Genomic DNA, 14,657 nt, shown 5'->3' with positions numbered 1-14,657 from the left:
AAGCGTAAATGTTCTTTAAAATAACATGGGGACTACTGCTAGTGTAATCCTGCTGCACAGAGCGTGTAGCGTTAATCCCTGATTCATGTCTATGGACTGAATGGAGAGACACATTTATACAGAAACATAGCTTTTAAAACATCTGCTAAACAACAGAAATATCAAAAACATCCCAAGTCCGAAGGTCTTAAAATTTAGACGAAAATCGTTTTGAAATTAGTATAATTTTGAAATTGACTTAGTGTTTGACTCGGTATGCAGAAAATACTCCTACACAATGCTTTCTTGCCGTAGCTTTTAATTGTGAGTTGGCACCAAAGGGAAAAAAAAAAAAAAACTCAAGTAAATCCAGTTGCGTAGTTTTGTTTATGACATTCATTGAAGAGTCATGAGAACTTGTAAATGTAATTCAATCAAATACTGTAGTGTTAGCACACCCAAACGATAAAGTGTTCTAACTAAGTCAAAGTCAAAGTATTTCACATGTAAAGCAAAAAAAAATGTGACATGACTCCAAATATGCAGCCACAAGGGGGGAAAAAAAGCCCCATTATTGTTTTTCGCAACAACTTGGTACTGATGTTGGAGAGGCCACAACGAATAAGATGCACTCAGTGTTTGAGGTCTGAAATGGTCTCAACCTCAACAGCAGCGTTTAAGTGTGCTCTGCGGCACGTTCAACACTTTGTGCTTGAAGTCACCATCAACAACTTACAGAAAACCAAGCCAGTTTTGCCCAAATGATTACAGCACCATTGCTTACCCTCTCTTTAAAATGATCCTCAGCACTAAAAACAATTGCAGTCAATATTGTTTCAAAATCTCAAAAAACCTGCAGAAAAGTCTCACTCATAAACCCTTAAACAGTTTAAATCACTGAGTCAGCAGCTACAATTTCGGATCTTAATAGCTAAAACCACGTCAAGTTTTACAACATTTCCGACTGAGAAGGTCTTGTGCCCACTCAGGAACAGAATGTCGTCATCAGCGCAACCTAGAGAAATTGCTAAATCAATGTTTTGATGTAGCACGCTTTCATCTAATGTTTAACTATTTAACCATGTCATGTGTGGGTTCTTGCCTCGTTGGACTGGGAACATCCTTGGAAGATCATGAACAAGAAAGAAACACTGATGTTTGGTGGAGGTGAAAATGATGATGATGATGATGAGTAACAGTCAGAGTGCTGCCCCCGGTGGTGAAGTGTATCATCACATATAAAGTGGTGGCAATGTGGTGATTCTTCTATGTGATGTCATGATCAACTTGGACTGGTCCAGGCAGGTCCATCGATGGACTGAAATGGTGTTAGTCATGAGTAGAAAGCGGAACACTGAAGAGGTGCGTCGACATGAATGTCAGTGGACGACGTGAGGTAGACGATCACATGAAAGGTGGACGAGTGTTGGCTGTATTTGCGAGAAGAGGGGGAGAAAAAAAAGCCAAAAAGAATCAAGAAATCTTTCACACTTCACCAAAGTTGGTGTGGCCCGTCTCTTTGGCGTGCTCCCGCGCCTCCTTCTGTCCCACCAGGCCCGTCTGACACACCATGCAGCGCAAAGCAAAGCGGTTTACGTCCGTGAACTGGCGCTTGCGCCGAGCCTCGTCTGCCAGCTCCAGAGCCTGAGCCAGAATGACGTCGTCGCAGGTGGAGAAGATGGTTTGGGGCGGGGCCCCGGAGCCTGGTACCTCTTTCTCCAGCGGGTCATAGTGGATGCCGTCATAGATGAGAAGCACGCGCTTACGGTAGCCGGCGTCCTCGCCGAATCGGTCCACTCGCACTGTCTGAGTGTCCACCACACAGATCTCACACTGGTAGAACTTGGACAGGATGGACACCTCGATGGCTCCGCCCCACGTGTCGTCACGCCGGATCCAAGTGCAGTAGTCCTCGTTGGTCTTGCCCAGCACCGCCTCAGAGTACGCCGACGGGTTGCTGGACACAATCTGGGCGATGAGGCCCCGCATCTCGGGGGCGCACGCCGGGTCGTACACGCCGCCTTCCACCACGTAGTTAACGCTGGTGAAGAGGCACGAGTTGTCCGCTGGGACCACACGCCGCGCCAGGACCGGCGAGGTGTCCAGATGTGGTGTTTTAGTCACAGAAGGATGATCGATTGGCTTTGGCTTGTTTTTTTCCTCCTCCACAATGAGCGTGTCTCCTGAAGGGGGCGACAACGCAAACTAACTCAGTGCGTCCCCTAGTAAAGAATACTGGTGGCACAGGTAAGGGACTTTTAAACAAACACAAGCACAGCATAAAAAGACTGTACTGTTACACATGATAACTGTCGCCTTTTATGAAAGAAATCAATAGACTGCAAAATAATCCACTAAGTTAAACAAACGGCACGCTTGCTCAAATATAGACTTGAGAAAAAGTCCAGTGATATTCTAGAAGAAATGTATCCTTACATGACTGCTGTTGTATTGTGGCGCCATAGAAACCAAAACGAACTTGACCTTCATTCAACTTTGAGACACTACATGAAGTAACCTACCAGACTTGATGGGGTAGTCCTTGAGGTGAGCATCCCCGTTCTGGAGGTCCAGGCTGGAGGGGGGGTAGCCCACCATGATCTTCTGCACGTCGCAGGGGATTCCTGTCAGCTCTTCCACTTTTCTCTTCAGCTCTTGCACACATGACTGGTGAGTCAAACCCTGCATGACATGGCTCCCGTTTTTGGTCTTACAGCGAAGACGCAACATCCTGCCTACGGAACCACAAAAATCCACTTCAATACAGCCAAAATTTTGTGTTTACACACACACTAAAAGTGGCCTTTATTTGTACAAATCCTAAATGTTAGCATTGTAGACCATAAATAACAATGTTACAATCATACTGTAATAACTCCCCCGTTACTTCTAAACGGCTTGGTTGTTTTGTCATTTTGGTGGACACTCCTCAGTAATTTACTAGTAGTGTCTAAAGCAGGGGGCTCCAAATGTTTTCCACCAAGGGCTGCATACCGCAACATCAACGGATGTGGGCGCTCGCATTTTTTTTTTATTTTGTAGGAAGGCTAAAAAAATGTTATGTATATTCAAAGACAAAGCTTTGTGCAATTTTGTTCTATTTTTGCTATTTTTGATGGGGGGTTTTTGGGGTTAATTTTATTTCTATAATGGTTACTACTCTGATGGGTTAAACCAGTGGTGTCCAAAGTCTGGCCTGGGGGGCCATTTGGAGCCAGCAGCTTGTTTTATCTGCCCACAGCATCTTATTTCAGAAATTAAATTAAACATGGCCCGCTGCAGAATGTGACAATTATGGTCAATCCAAAACATACAAATATGTAATGTTATGATATAAAGGAGCAAAATAACAAAACTGACGTTATTTATGCTATGTAGCATGTCTTTAACTACTTTGGATTGATTTTTTAAGGAGTTGAAGAGGTAAAGAATATTCAATATTTCAGTGTATGCCTCCCTCAGTGCAACCAAGGTTCATTATTTATTTGGTAATCTTATAATTAGCAATAAGAATTGACATCTGTTTGTTAAATGTGTAATTATTTTTTTTACTTTTCTTCAGCATCTAAACTCACACGTGACACGATGACATAATATTTTATGTTTTGTATTGATAGTTATACTGTCCGTGCATCACAATCATCTCGTGAGGACAATGCACACTAAACAAATAACACCTGACGACAACATTGTTTTGTTTCACTCTTTTGTCCCAATGCTCTTAACGCCGCAGCTTCTACACGCTACATAAGCAACTGTTACAAGTTTAAATTCCATACATCAGTCGTCTTGTTAACTATTTAACAGCGATTAAGCATTAATGTGTGTAAAATTAACTTATTAGCCGAGCTAAATGTGTGCTGAGCGGAAGCTAACCTGGGCTAGCATGCTAACCTGGCCATGAACTGAGCGTTGAACAGACAGTTGCCGCCAAGCGACTCAGCTTCGTCTTGTTAGCCACAAAAAGACGAGACGTCACTCCACTAAAGACGTTGAAGGACATCTCCGTGACGTCATTCCCAAATTGCTCTTACCTGTCGATGACTTGCTACCTCGCCTCAAACAATAAACAGCCACTACGAGGGGTTGGAAACGTCAACACGTACGTGACCTCATGACGCATCAACTACCGTAAGTCCTCTAATAATCACATTTACCATAATAGTAACACACGCGCGCATTTTAAAGTAAAACGCTTACAAATGTCGTCAGGTATTCGTCGTTAAGTCTACTCAAATTGTTATCAAGTATTGAAACACAAGCAGCCAGAGTGTAAAGTTATAATCTTTAATGGGTTTTTTTTAAACACGGCCATAAAACAATGAACACAAACATGTATGTTTGTGTGCAAAATAACAGCTTTGCGTCACTCCACTTGGTGCAAAGACAACTGCTCATTTTATGGTACAAAATTCAATAAGGTTCCCTTTTATTAGCTAAAAAGGCACAAATCGGCATCCCTCCATGATCCACCATCCATAAGGGGGTACAACCGTCCAAATATACGTAAATCAACACGTGTATTCAATATAACGAGCACACATTCTACATGCTTTTTGTAGAGAAGTCCAAGAAAAAACGTAATTATACTAGCATCTACAAAGGCATTTTCAACCCTCCACAATCCTCTAAAATATGAAGAAAAAATATTTTCTTTAAGTCTCCATGACTATAGCTCTTAAATACTGTACACTGCCCATTTGTTTGCACATGTTTATAATACCGATAAGTCATCCTTTTCTTGGAATGAGCATGCAAACAAATATATGAAATTGCAGCATTTGTTCCTTGACTGATTCCTTCATTTCATATGACCATGACACATTCACTGGCCATTCCAATAGGCACACATGCAGGTGGTCCTCAGGGTATGACGCCGCTCGGGAGACATGATGCGCAAAAAAGTTAGCTGCGCAGGTAAACACACTAGCCTTCCGCCGTGTGTGAAGCACAAAATGCTTTCTTGAGCCATGCACAGCTCGCATTATTCCATCACATCCGCTGTAAGTAGTTCATCGACCAAAATTCCATAACCACAAAACGTTGTAAATTGAGGACCACCTGCATTTTCTGTGAGATGCATGGCAAAAATACATGGCTGTAGGTTTGTCATGTAAATTGATGACAGCACAGTCAAAAGTGCAGCTGTGCCACCTATTGATGAATCTGGTTTATTACAGTTTCATCAGTCTGAAATCGATAAAAAAAAAAAAAAAAATTAACATTCCCTGAAGCATACCTCTTCCTTTAACACTTGTATGATCGTAAATGTTACTTAAAACTTGTACTGTCAATAAAGGTTTAATGATGGCAGCATTTTGACTCTGGGGCAGACTAGTTCCATTTTCTGCCATAGGAAACATGATTTGGATATTTGAACCAACTGGGAGGTTGACTGGAATATAGTTTACTGTAATTTTTGTAGAAAACCGACACAGCAAACCCACAAAATGCCAACATATTCCAAATAAATCTGTGCTCTCATCTCATTTGGGATGTGCAGGTGTTTTAATGTTGCGGCCAGTGGCTGCATTTGCTCTTCTATTTAGATGGTCACAATTGGTCTTCACTCAAAAGCGGATGCAGCCGCTCGTTTCATCAGGGCTGTCAAAGTGGATTCCTTCACACAGGCAGACCTGCAGGAAAACATGAAAAAACAAAGTATTAGTTCAACTTTTAATGCACAAAGGTGACCCACAAATGTACGCAAACATAACTGACATGCTGAGTGGAAGAATGGGAAGACTTGAGGAGGCGAAGGTCTCAACTAAGCTGTCATTCAAAATAAACAGCTGATTCCGACGCCGGGCTGCAAGGTTTCACACACTCAAACCACAAAGCAAAACCAACACAAGTGTGATGATGATAACCACAGAACCAGAAATGCAAATTACTGCGACATGGGAAACTGTCTGCCTGCTCAGTACAACATGAGCAATGAAATTAGTAAAATTTTACATCAATTGTATGTACACAAATGCATTTTTACCAAGCAGATGCGACTGTAAATAGCATTCAGCTGGTTAATGACCTGAGAATCTTGTTGACAAACTGTTTCTTGTTCCCAATTTTTTTCACGTCCCATGCCACGGAATAGCTAACTTTTGTTAACAGTCCATTCTTGGCAGAGGTCAGCGGTTAACTGGTTGCTATTTGAGTTATCTTTTGCTAGCACGCTTGTATTGTCCCTAATCTTGTGACCTGTGAGCGTATGTGTGGATTCACTGACGCGTCAAACATGCTTGGTTGTCCAAAGTCGTGCAAGACAAACATTTTGACAGCACACAACACAAAAGATGGCCAGTGACACACAGGGAAGCATCTCGACGTGATGGGATGGATGACTTGTTAACAACATAGCCCACTCAGGAGGCGGCACTGACTTGGCTCGGCCGGCCATCAGGCATCAGAGCCGACGGGGTGGGGGCAAGTGGCAGCCAGGGCTGGTTGCCAGCGCTGTACAGCCTGGGACGCTTGACCTGGTCGTGACTGGACAAGGGTGTGTAACTATTCCTCCGCAGTAAAAGAGCAGATTCCTTTGCCATTTTAGCCTGGTAGGAGATGAGGAGGAGGGGATAGTGATACGGCAGGTGTAGATTTGGATACGGGCAGTCTTCTTCAACATGGAGTGACAAAGGCGGCAGAATTTCAAACAGAAAGTTTGTAACACTTAAGGGTGGCACATTCCAAAGAGCTCGGGAGGAAGAATGAAGGATTGATTTAGCCAAGCATGATCAGCCAGTAGCTCTCGAAAATTTCCTCCATGATAAAATAACTCATAAGATGCAATAATAATACCAGACAATAATGTCAAATAATGCTGATGCAATAAAGATATGGTACATGTAAATAAATACACTAAACAATTATTAAAAATAAGTAAAGCATAGTCAGCTACAACTTGAAATGGTTTGCGCTACTGGTTAGTTACCAGCAGAGGGTACTGGTGATTCAGCTCAACCAGTCATGTCATAGTTTATGCTGTAAGCGTGACTGATGACATTTTCATTATATTCAACACTTCATAATCTCAGCTATGATGCATTTTAAACTTTGCTCTGATTCTACCTCAAAAACCTGAAAATAGCGAAAAAGACTTTAGAAAATGGCTTTTAAGGGATGAAAAGAAAAACTGACCAAATGCCCCTGCTTTTTATTAGATAGTAGGAAGTTAATTAAACCCTTATGTCCGTCCTGTTTAGGGTTTTAAATGGACTCACAAGAGGCCGATCCCGATGCGTGTTGACCGCCTCCACGTTGAGATAAAACATTTCCACCTTACAGCCTAAAGGAGGAAGAAGAGATTTTAGCAGATCAAGAGCTGCTGTCAATTCAAGTCTCTTAATTTGAAAGTCATCTACCATATGCCACGGGGGTGAGTTTGAGGATGGTGTGCAGCGGACATTTCATGTAGGGCAGATCCTCTGTTGTAGGAAGGACAAGAGGACAATCATCCAGCAGGACTGCAGACAAGCCACAAGACCAGCATGTGATTGTGTACACACCTGCACTTTTATCCAGGAAGTAGGCCAGAAGACAGCGCATGACCGCCTGGTGGCAGATGACCAGAACATTGCCTTGCCTCTCCAGCTCCATGATGGCTGGCTCCAGGCGCTGGACCAGATCCTGGTACGACTACACAAACATACAACTTTTTGTGAATGGCTAGAAATGGGAAAAGGGTCCAACGTGCCGTAAGCAACCAGTCAACAATATTTCCATGAGTAAATAACATAGTGGATTAATTTTTTCCAGGGTCAAACTGTGGCCATCATAGAACATTTATGAACTAAGTAACATTTGAACATGAACTGCGTAAAAAGAGAGAAATAGTGGAAATGGGAAACTGTGCAGTCACCTCGCCCCCTGGGTAGCGGTAGTGATATTTGTCCTGGTCCCTCAAAGCAAACTCCTCTGGGAACGCCCTCTGGATCATCTCGTAGGTCATTTCCTCGCACACACCCTGCATGGAGTAAAACACAAACGTTTGTGTAGTGTTTCACAAATGCTCCAATTAACACGTTCACATAGTCGCCGGTTGTCTCGGATTAGCAGATGGGCTGTAGGCAACTTGTTGATGTTGTTTTTTATTAACTCCACACTATGGCAGCAGCTGCATTTGGAGTATGATGAGTGGTTAGCATCCAGCAGCTTTAACTATCTCTGTATGCGCTTTAAACTGTCACGTGTGTTATGCTTGCCATACTGCTGTTTACAACTAACTCATTGTCATTCTTAATGCTAGCTAAGCAGTTTGCTCCTTACCACAACTACAACATTGGCTCTGTTGCTGCAATATGATACAGCTCTTGTATTGGATCTCATTAGATTGTACAGACGTGATGGGGACGTCCACTACGACTGACCGCGTCAATTTCATTGAGAATCTTCCACTGCTCGTAGGGGACAGCCAGCTCCTCTGCCGTCTGAATGGTGCGTCTCAGCTGGCTTGTCCACACCTTCAGGTCTGACAGCTCATGCTCCTCGATGAAGTCACGAAGGGCACAGGCGAACTATAGCATAGGGAATGGTTCAATGCGATGAGATCAGCAACCTTTTCTATTGTGAATCTCACCTGTTTCCCACGAGGAGAAAGTTCGGCATCTCCCCCGATGCGACCCTCAACGTTGTGGTTGCTCTCGCCGTGACGACACAGGTAGATGGAGTGCGAGTGTACGTGGATGTTCATGAGGTAGTAGACGATTTTACTCTGGATGTAGTCTTGCACCCGATTTACCAAGAACCGCCGGCCCACGTTCATCACCTTGATGAAAGACAGGTCCCTGCAGTGGAAGCGGCTCACTGTCACCCTCTAGTGTCGCTAAGCTGAATTGCAACATGTAATTTCTGCACTACAAGACAAAAAACTTGGCTTTTTTTTTTTTCAAGTCAGGCAAGAAATTGTATTTGATAAATTGAGTCAAGAGGGTCCATCACTATAAAGATAGTAAAACCATATGATTTCTCTGAGTCAATGAGAGAAGGAAGCTATTAATAATAATGAAACATGATATAATGAAAGAATAGAAATATTTAACAATTGGAAACATTAATACATTAAAATACACTACAATTATTTTCTGTGTTAAAATATACCATTATTTTAAAAATATATACAAATATGAGCTTAAAAATAATTAAGAAATTGTAATACACCACTGCTACTAATTATTTTTTTCTTTTAAAATTAAGGCAATGTAAATAATGTAAATACATTTTCCAATCACTGAAAAATGTCAAAGTGGTAATAATGAAAAATGTATAATTATGAAATATAATAGAATAATAATGATTACAAATTTTAGAAAAAGCTACTAAAATGAAAAAAAAAATTTGGATTACTATATTTTAAAATGATTAAATAATGGTATTATTGATACTAAACCAACCTAAAACATGAGAATTTTTAACAAGCGCCCATAAAAGAGGTGGTAAGGAATACATCAAAGTCTTTTTCTTCAGTCTTACTTGTCATAATCATCAGGATCCAGTGGCTGGTAAGTCACCTTGTAGCACTCTATGCGTTTCAGGAAGTCATCCATGACCCTCTCCCGGTGCCTCTCGGGGTAGTCCGGACTGGACACCTTAACTTCCTGTTTGGAGGTAATGAACACATGAGAGCACACAAAGTAGCTCTTACATAACACTGCTGCAGAGTGTGTGAATATTATTGGATTAACACGCTTTGAAGAGAGCCAGACAAAGACGGCAGACACTTAAATAAGATCCTACCATGATATTAGCAGCAATGACCTCAGGGTCGTCACATACTGACTCCACAAAGAACACCTGTTGGGGAGAAAGTGGTGTCTCTGTCAGTGACGGCCAGATCACCAGCATGATTGCATTAAAGGGACACTGTGTGGCTGTTTACTACTAAATAAAAAAACCCCACCCACCTTAAATGCATTCTCCTTCACAAACTCTTGAATAAGGTCTCGGCGCTCTCTCGTTGTGTTGGTTGCGTCAAAAACCTGACGACATGAAAGAAAGTTGAGTTCCACGGCAATGAAACTCTTTGTGGGTCAAATGAGGATTAGCACTAAGCCAGATGTGGTTCTGATGTGGGGCTGGAGGGGTAGGATGGAGGACTCACAGCAATCTGACCTCCCTCGTCTGTAAGGTACACCTTCACATCCTGCAGGGCCACCAGAGCGCACTGCCTGAAAGACACAGAGCAGGGCACAAGTCTTGACATTGACATTAGACATGTAGCTTGTTACATACTATCCTTACTACTTAGTGTCAGCACCTCCCATTATTTGTAATCTAAGTATGAGCTGTTTCAAAGTATGATGCAGCAAACCACAATAATGAATGTTATTTACCTCCCTGACAGCGTTTCAACATTTATACAGTCATTAGACCACCCTTGTTTCTTCAGTAATGCCTGGTATAACTAAAAGAACCTTTGTTTGGACAAATATAACAATGACAACAAAAATAGCTCTTAAGAGTTACATTTTTTGGCAGTACAATTCTATAACTATTCATGTAAGAACTGAAGTGATTTTGGTTATCAGGAAAACCATGGAAGTTGCTAGATATCAGCTCTTAAATTAAACTCTTATGAGATATATTTGTTATCATCCTTATATTTGTCCACACAAATGTGCCTTTAGTTGTACCAGGCATTAAAATGGATCAATAAACTGAAGAAACAAGGATGGTCTAATCATTTTTTCCATGGCCGTATGTGACCCAGGATGGCGGCCATGCAGAGTGACAGCTGCAGCGTGTTTAATATTTGGGTCACAATTCAGCACAGGGAAAGCTGTCAAAGGGTCTGACATGATTTCACGACAGCAGGGCAGCACACACAAGAGCTCCTTTTCAAACCCCGAAACGTACTTCCTGATCTTCATGGCCTCCTCGTTGTCGTGGCGGAAAAAGTCGTAGGACTTGTAGGCTCTGACGGCCTCCCTGCGGTACACGCCCAGGTTAAACACTGTGACCAGAAGACACAATAATAATAATAATAATAATAATGATGACATTGACAAGCTGTCCTGCTGCCTGCTGGAGCTAAATTTATAAGCATCACAACTAAACTGCTCCTATTTTTAAAAGGATATTGCATCGTAACATGGAGCAGCAGGGTGATGTGGACAAACGCTTTCAACACTATTCAACATATACAATGCTCTTGGTCAGTCTAAAATGTTAATACAGCTATATTATAGAAAATAAAAGTGAGCTTTTGGCTTTCTTTGGAGAATGTGTATGAGATCACAATTATTGGATAGTACAAATATGAATGCGCACCTTTATTATGCAGCTACATGAAAAAACATTTTACCATCTCACTTGGCCTTTTCATGCATAATCATACAGCTTCCATCCATGGAGTCTGGCACTTTCGTCCTCTTTTGGCCATCAACTTTTTGTGCATTCCTTTGCCATAAACCTACCCCGTAAGAAATTCTCAATAGCCAGGTGAGGAAGGGGACAAGTCATTCTTCTGTGCACCTTAGGGCTTTCAAGATGAAAAAATACAAACTCTTGCCACCCTGTTATTTGCAAGAAAACGTTATCGTATCAACGTATCAACGTAACGTATCAATTTCAGGAGTTGTCTTTTCATATCCCCTAAGGAAAAATAATTCTGCACACCTTGATATATGGTGTTGATGTCCTTAGGCCACACCCTCCCTCACTTTATAAAACTGGAGTCATAAAATGTGCAGAAAATTCATGATATGCTTGAAATACTCACTTGACTAGTCATTGTACACACAGTAGTAGTATCAGTATCACAAATTACCCTTGAAGATAAATGTAGAATAACACATGGATGTTTCTGAATATTCCACTGAGAGGAAGGGTTGTCTCCTACCTTTGGTGGGAACTCCGATCCAGTTGAGGTACCGCGTGAGCTTTTTGGACATGTACGTCTTCCCTCTGGCAGGCAGGCCAATCATCACGATCACCGTGGGAGAATTTGTCATGTAAGAGGCCCATGCTGCACAGGGGAGACAAACAATACAAGAATATAATGTGAATATAATACAATATAAATATACGAAGATAGAATATATCAATACATAATATACAGTGGGGCCGCACGGTGGTCTAGTGGTTAGCATGTTGGCCACACAGTCATAGTCAGGAGATCGGGAAGACCTGGTTTCAAATCTCCCTTTGCATGTTCTCCCCGTGCGTGCGTGGGTTTTCTCCGGGTACTCCGGTTTCCTCCCACATTCCAAATACATGCATGTTACATGCTCTAAATTGTCCATAGGTATGAGTGGGAGTGTGAATGGTTGTTTGTCTATACAGTATGTGCCCTGCGATTGGCTGGCGACCAGTCCAGGGTGTACCCCACCTGTCGCCTGAAGTCACCTGGGATAGGCTCCAGCATACCCCTGCGACCCTAATGAGGAGAAGCGGTATAGAAAATGGATGGATGGATAATATACAGTGACAATGCAATACCAAAGTTGTCCAAGAGCAGGGGTGGCCATTACGTCGATCGCGAGCTACCGGTAGATCGCCAAGGTAGTTTGGGTCGATCGCGTAAACGTCACTTTGTAGTTGTCATATGACATCAGCCAGCTGACATTAAGCTCCCCTCCTGATTCGCGCTTGCTCCCCCGCTGTGTTTCAAGCTACACACAAAGATGCAACTTTCATCTTTATTAACTCTGCGGTAAGATGTCTATATCACAAAAGTTATCTGTTCACTTGTAGCGGCTAGTTACATAGAAAAAAAGTCTATTGTTTACTGGCTTTGCTTCGCGTCATGAACTCTACTACAGAAATCAGTGTTTTCTACACGTTCGTTTCTTAAACTATTATTTCATGATGAAATTAAAAATGTTCCCATTGGTGAAACATTTCAATATGTTGCCTTGACTTCGGCTGCATTGTCTTTTGCATAATCATTTTCAATCCTTGTATATCGGTAATGTTTGATAGTAAATTCTAACTGGATGTAATACACAAACTGTGTGCTCTAATGAACGTTACATAGCTAATTTGACTGACATATTACCAGTACTCAGGTTATGTACACAACCATTTTATTATGTGTAATTATCTTTATTTCCATATTGAAGTGAATTATGATTGCAACTACTTTGATTACCTGTAAACTTTGAAAATGTAAATGTGAAATACTAATCATTAATATTTACAATAGAATTTCAGAGTTTACTGGTTACATTTTGTAACTTTCTACGTTTTATAGAAAGAGGAAGATCATTTTAACTTGTACTTGCACGCTGAGAAAGTGCGTGCACTCCTGATACATAAATACGTACTCATATTCTTTTAAAATAAATATAGTAAATATATATACTTGCTATATTTATAGTGGTAGGTAGATCTTTGGGACTTGGTCATTTTAAAAGTAGCTCGCAGGCTAAAAAAGTGTGAGTACCCCTGTCCAAGAGCATGCTAACGTGTGACATAGAAAAGCATGAAGGACTTTGAGGAATCATTTCTGGGTCATTTGTGAGCTGGACTGGGATCACAGACATGACAAGTAGGAATATCCTGGGAGGTAAAAATCTATTTTCTTATCATCTCTGAGGCATTTGGTCATAAGTTATTAGAGTAGTGGGATTTTTTTGCCCTCAATTACAAATAATAATTTAAAAAAGTGTAATACATAAATAAAATATATATTATCATATAGTGTATATTTAAATATAAGAAAAGTTTTTCAACTAAAACATGTGGTAACATGAAATTGCAGAGTGTATCTCCAGCATGAAAAAATATACCACAAAAACTACAACATTTTGCAAAGATTTGTGGGTTGAGGATTTGTGTTGGGTTGCTTTGCCCCAAGAAATAGTTCAAATATTCATAGCTCTCAGTAAGCTGCAGTGCAGTTCATCATTCACCGTAATAAACATGCAGTTCAATTAATAGCACGTATATTAGATTTGATCCTGATAGACTGCAGGCACAGTAGATGTACCAAATGAAGTGACGAGTGAGTGTTTTTTTTATGTCTACTTACAGCATTTTTTCTCATTCACCCTCACATCTGCTTTCTTGGAATCGGCTGAGCCCACACAACCGTTGTCTCGTTGGTGGTTCGACATGAGGAAGGAGACACTGGATCGGGGTCTGAACAGAAACCAGTAAGAATAAAAAAACACACACACATTTATTTACATATGCAGGGCAGATGTGGGCGCTGTTTCCCTGGCAACGCAGACCCCAGAGAACGGGTCAGAACATGACAACCGGTTCTGCCACATCATCGGTCCACTGATTCGGGAAACATGGAAACACGAACCAGGTAGCGTCATATAGTCATTTGTATTTAAACATCAATTTACATGACGATTACCTTGGTAATTGAATGTCTGCAGGACCGAAAACGCCTCCGTTAAGGTGAGTGGGTCTCTGCACGGCAGCTGCCGGTTCTGTCATTCTGTCAAGCCGTCCTTGGTGCCTCAAAGCCCGGCTGGCTGGCGTCCTTCCAACTTGGAGGCGTGCCGCTACGTCACAGTGTCTTACCGTAATATTGGTAATAGACGCGCAAACACATTTGCAAAGCACACAAAGCAATTTTTTTAATCGTTGCGTGTGAATGTTGACACTGAGCTGAAAGTAGGAAAAAAGTGGAAAAGGTGGCCCTTTTTGGTACATAGAAAATTGTTATCTGACATGAGCTCAACAATTTGGCATTTGAATAGTTTGAATCCATTGACAAATGTGGA

General features: G+C 41.5%; 2 protein-coding genes across 8 annotated transcripts; both read right to left on the bottom strand.

Moving 5' to 3' along the window:
* Nucleotides 1-281: 281 nt before the first annotated feature.
* yod1 (YOD1 deubiquitinase) lies at nt 282-4,096 on the bottom strand. Of its 3 annotated transcripts, none has more exons than XM_054784597.1 (3): nt 4,014-4,096; nt 2,502-2,714; nt 282-2,162 (listed from the first exon to the last, which is right to left on the bottom strand). In XM_054784597.1, exons 2-3 carry the CDS (start codon nt 2,707-2,709, stop codon nt 1,465-1,467), a joined length of 906 nt encoding a protein of 301 aa, XP_054640572.1. In that variant the 5' UTR covers nt 2,710-2,714; nt 4,014-4,096; the 3' UTR covers nt 282-1,464. The 3 variants fall into 3 exon arrangements, with proteins under 3 accessions (XP_054640572.1, XP_054640571.1, XP_054640573.1); XM_054784596.1 differs by having other exon boundaries at nt 3,874-4,082; XM_054784598.1 differs by lacking the exon at nt 4,014-4,096 and adding an exon at nt 3,856-3,970.
* A 183-nt stretch (nt 4,097-4,279) lies between these two features.
* LOC129186375 (6-phosphofructo-2-kinase/fructose-2,6-bisphosphatase 2-like) lies at nt 4,280-14,586 on the bottom strand. Of its 5 annotated transcripts, none has more exons than XM_054784591.1 (16): nt 14,285-14,586; nt 13,949-14,058; nt 11,816-11,941; nt 10,831-10,927; nt 10,076-10,142; nt 9,879-9,953; nt 9,712-9,768; nt 9,448-9,572; nt 8,555-8,762; nt 8,346-8,492; nt 7,838-7,942; nt 7,485-7,614; nt 7,341-7,403; nt 7,200-7,264; nt 6,363-6,530; nt 4,280-5,615 (listed from the first exon to the last, which is right to left on the bottom strand). In XM_054784591.1, the coding sequence occupies exons 1-16, from the start codon at nt 14,584-14,586 to the stop codon at nt 5,550-5,552; spliced, it is 1,911 nt and encodes a 636-aa protein (XP_054640566.1). In that variant the 3' UTR covers nt 4,280-5,549. The 5 variants fall into 5 exon arrangements, with proteins under 5 accessions (XP_054640566.1, XP_054640569.1, XP_054640567.1 ...); XM_054784594.1 differs by having other exon boundaries at nt 10,831-10,902; nt 14,285-14,323; XM_054784592.1 differs by lacking the exon at nt 6,363-6,530.
* Between the last annotated feature and the right edge of the window lie 71 nt (nt 14,587-14,657).

Source organism: Dunckerocampus dactyliophorus, chromosome 8 (genome assembly GCF_027744805.1).
Source record: "Dunckerocampus dactyliophorus isolate RoL2022-P2 chromosome 8, RoL_Ddac_1.1, whole genome shotgun sequence".
Taxonomy (NCBI): Eukaryota; Metazoa; Chordata; class Actinopteri; order Syngnathiformes; family Syngnathidae; genus Dunckerocampus; species Dunckerocampus dactyliophorus.
This window is presented reverse-complemented; position numbering and strand designations above follow the sequence as displayed.